Raw genomic sequence first — 13,213 nt, 5'->3', positions numbered from 1 at the left:
TTTAGGGCAAGTCATTAAAAATCAAAGGCAATTTTCTAATTGGCTTTTGTTTAGTAAGAGAACATTTGTTGGAGACAATCAGACATGGTTTATTGAACATGAGAGAGAACTTGGTCTGTTATCTCTGTGAGGGATGGAGAAATTATAGCTTTTATTAAAAAGGATGGATCGCAGCCCACTTTGCCTGAGTGAATAATGTTGATTGAGGAGAACAGTTGAGGACCTGTGTCGGACATCTTTGTGAAATTCCCAGCATGTCAGCTTGATCAAAAACTTGACGTTAAAATCTTGGTTAAAAGCCTGTATTCTGAGTTCAAACTCTGGCTCTGCCACGTACTGACTCTGATTCTTTGGGCAAGCTACACAGATGCTCAGTGCCTCAGTTTCTTTTTCTGTCAAAGGAGGATAATAATAGAAGTGGGAGTTTTATGAAGATTAAGAGTTAGCTTATGTAATGTGTTTTACACAATGCCTGACACACAGTAGGCATTTTATTGGGGCTATTTGCCAAATAGCTATATGGTTCTTTAAAAGAATCCTAAAAATAAATCATATTTTTTTCTTAACCGTAAGACCTTTTGAAAACAGCAGTGCCCTATTTGGTACGGCCAGGGTGTGCTAAAGGAGGGATGTGATTAATAGAAGGAAGCTTTGAAGGGATCCTGGGAACACAATCCAAACAAGACTGATGACTCTTGAGACAGGGGGACCTTCTCCCTGGTCAGCTTCACTAACACAGAGCATTGGGGACTGTTTGAACTAGATTCAGAGAAACTAACTTTTGTCATTTGATTTCCTTTTTCTGTATTTATTTTTGGAATAGACTCATAGACCACCGCTAGAAATAGGTCTGCAATAAATGTCATGTTTTTCTCTCTTACAGTTGGCACACTCTCCTTTGTTGGCTGGACCATGCTTCCTGGCAGCTAATATTGATTAACCTACATTTTTCTCAAATAAACTTTTCTCAAGCTATGGGAGGTCTAAATACTAACAGTATCAAAATAAATGCATTCAACGTATAAACTGGTGGTAAGGAAGAAAGTAGGAACAAAGGCACGCTGAGACATATTGTCCAAACAAGCATGGCCTGCTCTGGCAAGTCCAAGTTGCGAGGCCCTGGGCAGGCTTCTTATTTCATCCTATTTCATTGTTATTAGATGAGATAATACATGTAAAATGCAAACTAGTGCTAGCCCCTAGAAAGTACTCAGCAAATATTGACTTTTTTAATGTTACTTGTATTCATGAAAATCTAATTTGTCAATGTCAAAATAATAAATTTATGCATTAAGAGGGAAATTCCATTATTCTCTTGTAAAGAACTAAAAATATCATCAAAATATTTAATTGCAAGTTACTTTTTAGACTAAATCTGGGATCATTTATTTCCAGCATTTTGATTTTATCCCCTATGATTGAATATAAGCCTAACCCTCTTACTCCAGTGAGTATCAGATTCAGGCTGAACCCCACTGTGGTCCTTGTGCCCAGTGATTTTCATTTTTGTTACAATTATACTTATTTTATGAGAAGTATCTTTCTTGTAAGTGGTAGTTCTATGGTGTTTTAAAAACTTTGCAACATCTTAATAAGTGAATCAGGATAAAATGCTAAAATCAGATATTGAAGTCACTGCACTGAGCCAGCTTGCTATGGAGACATAGACAGGCTGCTCTTGAAACTGTGGAACTGTGACCAGCAGGCAGCACCTCTGTCCTATAATTTTAGATGTTGTTTATTAGCTCATAAAACATTTTTCAAATCAGCGCAGATAAAGCAGCTTAGATGTACTCTGGAATAATGTAGAAAAGTGTGGGTTGTTTGAACCTTGAACAAGTAAGTGAATGAGAAGGCCTTCTTGTACCTAAATTAGAAAAAATTGCAGTTAACCAAAATTTCCCTGGCAAATCAGACATTCAAGCTTTTTATTAAGAACTATTCAGGAACAAAACAAAAGTAATGTAGTTTCTTACAAATTACCTAGATTAGGAGGTACAGCAGTTTTCTTTAATATCTCTTTAACATTTCTTTTTCATCTCACTAACAAAAAAAATGACTTCCTTTAATCATTCACCGTTTAGATCTGAATTATCAGGACAGATCTTGGTGATCGTTTTTGACAGTTAATGGTGGAGAGTGGTTTGCTGCTCTGATTAAGAGTCTTGAGGTGTTTACTGGGTGATCTCGAGCATTTGGCGAGTTTGTTGGGCATATGTGTAACTAGTATTTTGTCTTTGTGGTTCTCGGCACTGTGTGTGGTGACCACAAGGCCAGAACACTCTCCGAGAGCAGGCAGATGTCAAGACTTCATGGCCATCTGAATTTTATCAACTGTCTGTGCTCACAGGCCTGCAGGCTGTGTAACTCCGGACAGTTCACAAAGTCCCTGGACAGGGCAGCCACACTTAACCCTCACATACGAAGATGAAGAAGTTAAGGTGCAGATAGATAAATGGCAGAGATGTGGCTTCATCCCAGGTCTTCATCCCTAAATTCTATTGGTTCCATTACAGCACAATCACCAGAAATAGAATTTTTACATTATTTTCTTTTTTCCACAGTGTCACGTATCTTCAGCTGAGTTTCCTAACCTTGGGTATAAAAGCTGATTTTGCTGCCCCTGTAGAAAGTAGCCCCCACTGCCACCTCAGTAGGTTTATATGGAGATAGAAAGTGTTGTCTGACTTGATTATTGGAAGATTGCCTTGTGGTACTTTGGTCTTGTGGAGGGAAATCTGCTGAAGAATTAACCTGATACACTTTGTTCTAATCACAGAATCATGTCAACCCCGCCATGGACTTTACCCAGACCCCTCCTGGGATGTTAGCCCTGGACAATATGCTGTACTTTGCCAAGCACCACCAGGATGCCTACATCCGGGTAAGCACACAGCCCCTTTCTGCTATCGTAGATTTTCTACTAACTTTGAATTTCAAGCTTACAGACATGGAGGGATTACCTTTAGATGAGTGGCCCCAGATTTTCATCACTCAGTAAAGCAAAAATTAAAATTAAATTAAATCAATCAGGGGCACTGAAATAGAGATTTTTAACTTAATTTTTTTTGCACGATGACATTTAAAAATACACAATAGATTCTGGAAAAATATTTTATATGGTCCAATATTGAATTATGACAAAAACTCTTAAACTTAAATAACAAGAAGAGAAACTAACTATCTACCCCAAAGCTGTACAATCTCAACGTTAATGGAAACCCCTTAGATTTATTCATCTTCTTGGAAAGAAGCCCAGAATTCTCTCTGGTACTGTTTCTGTTCAATCTGATGCTGGAGATCCAATAAGATAAACAAAAAACAAGAGAAGAATGGGAGAGATGAGGAGGGAAGAGAAATGCCTTCTCTCATTTCATAACAGACTAGTGAAACTCCAGCTACCTAGGGAGATTCCTTTGTAGGTGGGGCAGAAGGAAAATAAAAGATGTCACCTGCCAGTTGGGCAGTGCAGGTGCGGGAAGTACCAAGTGTGAATGAAACAGTGATACAGAAGGCCTGCCCTTCAGGGCCGCTCCACTGGAGGCCCTGAATTTCTGCTGACACCTGTCCTGTGTCCTCAGGGAGAGGAGCCCAGATTCAGGTGGAGTGAGGTATACCACTCCAAGACTGAGATGGAGGAGGATATGAATAAATGGGACAAAGGAATGGGCGAGTGGTTAGAATGATGGCTAGATATAAGTTTAGAAAATATTTCATGAATGAATTGCCTAATGCAGGAAGAGTGAGGCTGAAATTAGAATAATACACTGAAATTCTCTGTTGGATCCCTCTTGGCGGCACTGGCTTCCTGGAGACCAGGGTTCGAGACCTGGCACTGTCATTGTCTAGAGATGTAAATGTGGGCAATTCCTTTTGTCTGCGCTAGAGTTTCTTCTCTAAACAGTGGAGCAGCGTTCCCCAGGGGGCGTTGAGAAATGTGTGACATGTCTTTTTGGTAGTCAGCATGCCCAGTGCGGTGCTACTGGCCAAAACCTGTAATGCATGGGACAGTCTGCACAGTGAAAAAGTCTCCTACCCAGTAGTGGCCCCCTTGAAGAAAGTCATACCAGGTCTCTGAGTTCCCTATGGCACTGTATTTTTAACTTTATGTGTTTGTCTGTATATGCAATTTAATGAGCTTTGACTTAAACTGAAATATTCTTTGTAATTTGATTATATAAAGTCTTTCATGTATTTATCCAAAGGGTTTGGGATCAGGTGCTTGATAAGAAATAGTTTTCCATCAGAAAATTGTTCTTTCTTGAAAGTTCCATTTGGCTTACATGTGTATATATTTATTGCACAGATTTTTTTCTAGGAATGTAATCTGCTCTCCCAGTAAGTAAATTAATATTCCTGAGATACCATGTAGGATAGCCTTGGAGAGTTGAGTGTGAAAATAAGAAGCCAAGTAGAAATTGAATTTAGCATTAACTGATTAATGTTTGTGGATGAGTGTTTCTAAAATTAGAGCTTAGTGATGCTGAATGTATTGTTAATTGCATGAGAAGCATATGTCTCATGAAAAATAGTTTAACATTTTAAGCCCATTTTCCTCAATGCGCTCTCTAAACTGTTATAAGTGAAATTAATACCATGGCAACCTGATAGAACTTTATCTGTGATAAGGACTTAAAAGAGAAAACTATTCGTAAAGAAAAATGTGGTTCTTTTTGTCCATATGCGCTTTTCTTTATTAGTTAGACATTCCTATAACTAAGATATCTTTTATTTTCTCAAAACTGTCCCTTTCTTGGTGTTTTCTGTGTCCCATCTGACTTTGGATCCGACTGGATTTGGAAAGCTAAAGCTATTTACACGAACGGAAGGAGTTACGGGGTCATGTACGAAGTCTGAGGCATTCTGCAGGAAGTTTTGTGGTGATGATGAAAACAGATATCCCAGGGATGGTGAAGTAGTGAGACAGACAGTCGAAACACTCATCCCACACAGTTAATGAAATTTTCATCTCTGAGTTGAGTGGTCTCTTCTGAAGCATAAAGATGGGTTCTTTTTTTAAGTTTACATTTTGATAAAATTTGCTCTTTTCTTTTTGACCAGGTAAATCTCCTGGTCGAATGCAGTTATTCATTTATTATTTATATCTTTCATTAATAAATACTTATTCTGTACCTGAATAGCCTCGCCATCCACTTTACCAGTCACATTTATGGTTGAGATTTTTCAAAGGAATTGTAACACACACACACACACACACACACACACACACACACAGATATTCCCTCTTCACCCTTGACATCCCTCAACCCCCAGCTATCCTGTTCCCTCAAACACTGCGTGTTCATATTTTTCCAAGTTGTCTCCTTGCCCTCTGTTCTAACTCACCTGCCACTCACTTTTCAACACCCTGCACCAAGACTTCCACCCGTCACTTTCCACAAGCTGGTCTCCTTCCAAATGCAGAGCACTCTCCTTTCCCTTCATCTCATTTGCCCTCCTGTTGACACTGGATACTGTTTCCCATTGACCGGTTCTCTCATTTTGCCTGCCAGCAGTGTGTCTGTCTTGGTTCTCTCCTTGGCCACTTCTCCTAGTCTCTCTCGTGGGTTTCTCTCTCTCTGCCTGCCCATCAAATGAACATGATCCCCAAGACTCTGTCTGTGGACCTTTTTTCTTCCCAATCACTCAGGCTGTGCATGTTTACTAACTATCAAATGCCCAGCCCTGAGCTAGGTGATGGGGATTCTCCAAGGATCAAGTCACTCATGAGTCTTGTCATTAAGGAGTTTACTGTTCGGAGATGGAAAGGAGGGGTGAGGGAGGGTGTAAAGAAATAAATACCAGGTACTTTCCAAGCCGGCCAGCCCTGGTGATCTAGTGGTTAAGATTCATTGCTCTTACCACCGGGCCTGGGTTTGTTTCCTGGTCAGGGAACCACACTGCCCATCTGCTGGTTGTCATTACTGTGGTGGCTGTGTGTTGCTGTGATGCTGAAACCTATGCCACCAGTATTTCAAATACCAGCAGGGTCACCTGTGGTGGACAGATTTCAGTGGAACTTCCAGACTAAGACAGAGTAGGAAGAAGGACCTGGCCACCCACTGCTGAAAAAAAATGGGCCATGAAAACCCTATGAATAGCAGCAGAGCATTGTCTGATGTAGCACAGGGAGGTGAGAGGATAGAGCAAGAAGACCAGATAGGGTTCCTCTCTGCTGTGCACAGGGTCGCTAGGAGTCGGAATCCACTCGATGGCAATACAACAACAAACTTTCTGAGTCACTGGAATGTGTTTTGACTGGGCAAGGGGGATACTAGGGACACAGAGGAGAGTTATCAATGTAGAGGTGGGATCAGGTCAGGAAAGCTTCCTGGAGGAAGTGGCATCTACATTAAGATCTCTTTCATAGTACAGAAAGGAAGGGGATGTGGAAGAGAACTCTAAGTAAAGGGAAACACACAGCAAAGGAAGAAAGGCATGTGTTTTTTCAGGGAACCAAAAATAGTATAGTATGGCTGAAACAGGGAGTGGAGAATATGATCACGGCTTGAGAGGCAAATGTGGGCCAGCTCATGAGGAACCTTTTAGGCTGCATTAAGCTGTTTGGACTTTGACCTAAAGGCAGTGAAGAATTTCTGAAACTGTTTTAAGTAAAGATGATGAGAGTTAATTTTAGAAAAATCACTCTCCTGCCAGAAAACAAATGTGAGAAATCAAGACTAGCAGCAAAAATAAAATTTGGGAAACTATAGAGGAATGATTGTAACCTGAATTAGGGTAGTGGCAGTGGCCCAGGGGAGAAGCAGTTTGAATGAGTTATTCTGGAGCTAAAATAACCTGGACTGTCTCAGAGGAAGAGGGAGATTACTGGCTTGAGCGAATGGACAGACGGTGGTGTCGTTAATGAAATAGTGCAGGTCTGTAAGGGGGCATTCATTTGGAGACATCCAGACCCTTATATGCATGTGGGACATGTGTCCAGGTGGACCTGTCTAGTAGGCAGTGACATATGGGAAGCAGAGCTCAAACCCATGTGGACACCACATTCTATATATTCTACATCTTTAAACTTTCTCGTTCCCTGCAATCTATCCATCTGGATTGTTATATTATCTTACTGGCCTCCCTGCTAAGGTCTGGTACCTTTGAACCCACCTTCCCTGCCCGCTGCTACAATGACCTTTCTAAACAGAGTTCAGAATGCTTTGGGGACCACTCCTGGACCTCAAGTCTACCTCTTGTGGTACCTGGCACATAGTGGATTTTAATAATTTCTTATTACTTAAGTAAAGAGTTTCTTTAGTTTTATTCAAATGGTCTCTTGCCAATGATCAATTCATTTTTTTTTTATCATCTGAGAATCATGGCCTTTAACAGTTATATAAAGGTATATTTTTGCAACATGAATTTGTTGACAGGCAGCCTGATTTCTCCTGTAATATTTGAATGAGCTCTCTGTGTCCTAATGAAAGCAGTGGATGAAATTGAATTAGCCCACAGTTGGACAGACACAGAACATGAGGAGGAATTGCAAATCTGAGCATCCCGCTGTGCCTGGAGTAAAATCTGAAGGCAAAGCATGATTTCCGACTTCTGGGTCTTATTTACTCTGGGCAGAATTGCCTGTACTTTTTCTGGAGATGCTTCACTCCCCAGCCCTCCCCACCAAGTCTCTCTCTGTGAGAGGCGGGGGGCAGTGCTTGGCTCACTCCCAGGATCCTGCTGTTATTATTTCACAGACAGGATAATAGTACAGAGCTGAGTGTGTTGTATGTTTTGATTTTGTTTTTATTTTTTTTCCCTCCCTGGAATGGCAGTTCTCAGTGTTGTGGAAAAACGAAACTTAGTGACTCCATTGGAAATAAAAACTTTGGACTTGCAACATATATTCTTGGTGTATTTAATTATTCACTGGGAGCTACTGAGAAACCCGAATGACTTGGTTTTCATTTAGTTCAACACTCATACTGGCTATTGTGGGAACCGAGATTCAGTCACAAAGCAGGAGGTAATGACGAGGAAACCTAAGGCTCCCAAACACATGATGGCCAGGTCTGAGGTGGAAGTGGGATAATAAAAAGATGTTTAAGAAAAAAAATGCTACAACTGAAAGATAGTGGTTTCTGAATGGAGTTAATTCTTCATGGTAATATTTGTTTTTCCCTGTTTAATCAGAGAAAATGAGTACCTAGTGTGGGTTGGGTAACATATGAGACATGCACCATAGATTAGCTCAGTCTTCAAGAAGACTGTGAGATAAGCATTGTTATCACCATTTTATAGAGTCAGGAACTGGGACTCATAGAGGTGCTGAGAGCTCTGCTAGGTCAAACAGCCCGTAGACAAGTGGAATTTGAACTTACGTCTTTGGTCTCCAAATCTCAGGCTCTTTCCAGTCTGCAGCCTCCTGTCTCTGGGCTTGGAGTGCGATGGACACAACAGGTCTGTCCTTCTTGACGTGGAGGGAAAGGGGCAGAGTCAAAGAGGCATGATCAGAAGGCATGGAAAATTGATGGGACCATCAAGCAAGTGTTTGTATTCAGTTATGATCTTCCTAAATCTAGCATGATCTGGAAGCTGTTCCTAAAAGTAATAGAGATGACACCTTCTCTTTCCATTTTGTTACAAACTTTATGTACAGTAGCACATTGTCTTCATTAGATTGGAAATCCTTTGAAAATGAAGGTTGTCTTTTTCCTGTATATCACCATATTACCAAATATTTGATTGACACTCAGATGATGTTATTTAAAGGAATAAATGAGCCTGGTGAAGATATCGCTGCAAGGCTTCCAGATTTCATATGTGGTCATTAGTTTCAGAATGAGAAGTGGCGTGAGGAAGTATTTCAGAAGATTAGCAGAGGTTCAGAACCTATTGTCAGTTGTCTGGCCCCCTCTTGACATGTCAGCCAGACAGAAGTGTGCTCTGCATTAATCCCAGACCTTCAAATAGTCAGATCGCCTATTTAAATGTGCAACAATGAGGTCAAAGGCATGCAAATGAGATGTTTCTGTTATTGCTTATATCTTTTTCAGAGGAAAAAAAATTCACACAGAAAACAAAAAGCAGTCCATTTTCTTAGATGCTAAAAAGCATCTAACTAAAAGAAGAAAAATCCTTTTCAACATTCATTTATTCACTCATTGACTCATTCAGGAAACAATATCAAACACGTACCATCTGCTGGCCTGGGGCCATGCGCAGTGGGCATGATGGTCAACAAGAAAGGCAGCATCTAGAAGTGCTTGGCTACCAGAAAATAGAACAGCAAGCAAAGGAAGAGAGTAGGGTTTTTGTTTGTTTTATCTTGTTTTCCTTTTTTTTTCCTCCTCTTGGAGTGTTTCTTATTTCCTTCTGGATTTTTAGTTATGACCTATCCTGGGTGCATCTATCAAGTCATAAAACTTTTACTTGACACTTCTTTGCAGTTTTCCATAGTATATTAGCAGGTAAATATTTCACTGTTTCATAAATTATCAAACTGTTTATATCAGAATCACTTAGGACTCGCTTCCTTTTCCAGTGACCCAATTCTGAACAATGGCACCACTTCTTAGAGGAATGTTCTGGTGTAGAGTCAATATGGAGTAGAACACATCCGACCCCTCTTGTATGTTTTCTTTGCTGCGGTGCTATGTTAAAAATAAAGTGTTTTCTTAATGAGGCTGTTACCCAACTAACTACAGAATTTATAAAATCTCGGGGCTTCCAGTAACAAAATAAAGAGGATATTCTGGAAGCAACTTCTTCTTTAGGTACCCTACAATTCTTGCCTCAACATCCCTCATAATTTATGATCAACGTTCATCCAGTTGGAATATCTTTGTACGGGATGACTGTGATAGAAGATAATGAATTATCTGAAAAGGAGAAAAACAGCCTTTAAAAATAAGATTAATTACAACGATTTCATGCAGTTGTGAGCCAGGGAACATGTATGTTTCTAATATTATACCAATATTTCAGAACAGAAATATTTATAATATGTCAAGTAAATGAGATTATGGGAAAAGATGGATATTTGTACCTAGGAATTGTTTTCTCAAGGTTCTTTTATGATAGCCATTTTTTAACAGATGAAACATTTAAAGTATGTTTACACTATTTCAAAAGCTTTAAATGGATTCTTCCTTCTCATGATGCATATATAGTAAACAATATTTTAATAAAATAGTTGGGAGAAATATTGGTTTAGACCCTAACTCACCAATGGGACATGGGAGGCCTGGTTCTTGAGGCAGTACTAAAAAGAAAATGCTGTGAGATGATGTGGTGTGAGAAAGGCTATCATCTTTTAAGCCTTTACTGTATTTTGAGTACTTAACATACGTTATTTGTAATCTTCCCTTCACTGATCCCAGACATGGGAAGATAAGCTAACCTTTGTACCCTCTTCTTCCAGTACCTAGATCTCTCTGTCCGTTGAGACCCACCTCAAAGCCATTTGGGGGAAACTCTTTTCAGCTTCTCTCTCCTGTGTCAGAGGGCATAAACATAATTATAATAGCAAACACAGAGCTTGCTATGAGATAACAACTATGCTAAACATTTTCATTAATTTCTCACAACACTTCTATATGGTCAGCACTATTGTATTTCCATTTTATAGATGAGGAAACTGACACACAGAGAGATTAAGTGGCTTGCCCAAGGTCACACAGCTAAGGAAGTACCGAGATGAATTTAAGCCCAAGCAGTCTGCTTCCAGTGTTCATAGCCTGTGCCTTTTAGGGATTTGTGGATTCATATAGGGGTTGCAGCCACAGTTCAAATGAGTCTTATGGATGTGTTTTGCTCAGCTGGCACAGTGTATTTATAGAGAAGAGAAATTGAATTGCCTGTAGGCAGGGTATACACTGCCCCCCCAAATACCCACGGGCCCCAGAACTCCCTGTTATATTCCGTCTGGCTGCTTCTTGCATCTAGTTATCTGCCGAGTACTTGATGGACTTGACTTAGTGGCCACTGACACTGGTGGTCTGCAGTGACCTCTGTGAAGTTCTGGTGCAGTGTCAGCACACAGTAGGTCCTTGAACCACTTCACTTGCCCTTCCCCTTTCTCAGTCCATAAAGTTTCACTTGATTAATGTTCCATCTCCTGGGGGCTTCAGATTTATGTGCTCAGTGTTTCTTGTCCTTCCATCCTTGTTGTCAACTCCTGGAGAGCAGGTGCTTCATCTGGTATTCGGTATTTATTCTTTTGCTGAGAAGAAAGGACTTTAATTTCAACCTCCCGAGAGTAGGGAAAAGGAACAGGCATGCTTCTCAAATTCTCTGCTTGTAAATTTTAAAGAAGAAAAGTCATCAGATCTCATTGTAAAGACCCTGGACCAGTATGCTGGGGCCTCACAGCACGGTCAGCCCTCTGTATTATATGTCAGACCATGCACTAGACCCCTTGCTGCCCATCAGCCTGCATTTCAAGGGACCGGAACCAGGCATCCTATATACACTAAGGCAGGGTGCTGATGGAGGCAATGCTGAGTCTTTAAAATAAATTAGGGAACTTTTAACATTTCAAGGGGGAAATTGGCAGTTTCCCAAGCAACATAATTACAGGACAGCATGTAATGTGTAATTAAACTTAACTATGAAGCAAATGATTGGAGTAAAGCTTGGTGGCACATCATTTTTTCGTTCCTATGGTGCTGACAGATCCTCCCCTCCCCTTGTCCCTGAAACGGCCTCAGCAGCAATTGCTCCTAATTTTTTTTAATGAAATTACATGTTTCCAGTTAAACACACAGTTTCATGTAAAGGAACCGTTTTTATTTGAGTGACGTTTTCCTTCTAGGGGATCTGGAGCACAGATTCAATTTAGAATAACAAGGACCCCAAGGCACAGCGTTTCTGGAACTTTAAAATGACTCTTTGTCTAATAATTCATTTAAATACTTTATTCCTTGCTTTTATTTTTATCCTTTCTTTGACCAAGGTCCACAGCTTGGAGGGTTGTTTTTATTTACAGTTTTTTCATGTCTCAAAAATAGCAGCATTAATTTTGTTGAATGTGAATAACCAAGCTGTTACTGCCAAAAAATCAGGACCCCTTGAGAGTGTGAATAAATGTGATTAGATTTACTAATTGCGCTGGAAGGCAGAATTTCTGACTTCCAAAGCCAATGATTTGAATGGAGTGCTTCAGGCCTCAGGATGAGATCATTGTTCAACACCGACCTGGTTTCATCTCAGAAGACTCATCGTCTGAGGGAGGGCGGGCAGGTTCCACATACATTAATGACTACTAGATATAGCAATGTGTACGCTCTGCGTTCACACCACCCGAGTTCTCTGGGTACTGGATTCAGTATCTGAAACTCAAACAGGACTGAAACATGGCAGTTATCTGTTTCATGCTCCTTTGCTACCAGCCCAAGCCGGGTGTAAGGTTCAGAATTTTTTACTTAGCTATATCTGAAGGTTTTTCCATTTTTGTTTTTTCTTTAAACTTTAAAACACAGTGGGACTTTAAAAAACAGTTATAGATTGCTTGAAAAAAAAAATGAAACCAAACTATATAATGAACTATATTCAGTTGACACACTGTAAACCTAAGCCCATTGCGAACTGCAAGCTTAGAAGCTACAGACAGCCTCGCGTGTGGATGACCCCCTCCCCAGAGTCGTCAGGAAGCCCTTAGCCAACAGTTAGTGTCCTGGGGTATCTATCTTAGACCCAGTAGTATCTTCCCGTTCTTTTTCTAAACTTGTTCTCTCTCAGTCCATATTGTCCATTTTTATGTTTCACTATGCTAGTTCAATAAATATTTATTGAGTACCTGCTCTGTGACAAGCCACCTCCTTTCTGGTGTAATTGATCAAACTTCTACCTTTAATTGTGCATTTTGTACCTTTTCTGTGCAGAGCTCAGGAGCTGCTGTGCTGGGGAATTGCTGTTGCTTTCCCTTTTTTTTTTTTTTTTTTTTTTGAGGAAGATTAGCCCTGAGCTAACTACTGCCAGTCCTCCTCTTTTTGCTGAGGAAGCAGGGCCCTGAGCTAACATCCGTGCCCATCTTCCTCTATACGTGGGACGCCTACCACAGCATGGCATGCCAAGCGGTGCCACGTCTGCACCCTGGATCCAAACCGGCGAACCCCGGGCCACTGAGAAGCAGAACGTGCGCACTTAACTACTGCGCCACACGGCCAGCCCCACTTCCCCTCTTTTTGTGCTAATTGCTCCACTGTGTTGTGGTGCAGAAGTTCCAGAAGCTGCGGCTCACTTCTGCCTGTTCCTTTAAGAGGGAAAG

General features: G+C 40.6%; 1 protein-coding gene across 4 annotated transcripts in view; it reads left to right on the top strand.

Annotated features, from left to right (window-relative positions):
• Positions 1 to 13,213, top strand: part of ELMO1 (engulfment and cell motility 1) — a 521,525-nt gene that overhangs the window by 252,882 nt on the left and 255,430 nt on the right. For all 4 annotated transcript variants that reach the window (XM_014840709.3, XM_014840711.3, XM_014840712.3 and 1 more), the window contains one exon: positions 2,780 to 2,884. In XM_014840709.3, the coding sequence (XP_014696195.1) occupies positions 2,780 to 2,884 (105 nt within the window). The remainder of the gene's footprint in view (positions 1 to 2,779; positions 2,885 to 13,213) is intronic.

The sequence above is a fragment of the Equus asinus genome, chromosome 1 (assembly GCF_041296235.1).
Source record: "Equus asinus isolate D_3611 breed Donkey chromosome 1, EquAss-T2T_v2, whole genome shotgun sequence".
Taxonomy (NCBI): Eukaryota; Metazoa; Chordata; class Mammalia; order Perissodactyla; family Equidae; genus Equus; species Equus asinus.
Note: the sequence above shows the minus strand (reverse complement) of the source record. Positions and strands in the feature narration are given on the sequence as shown.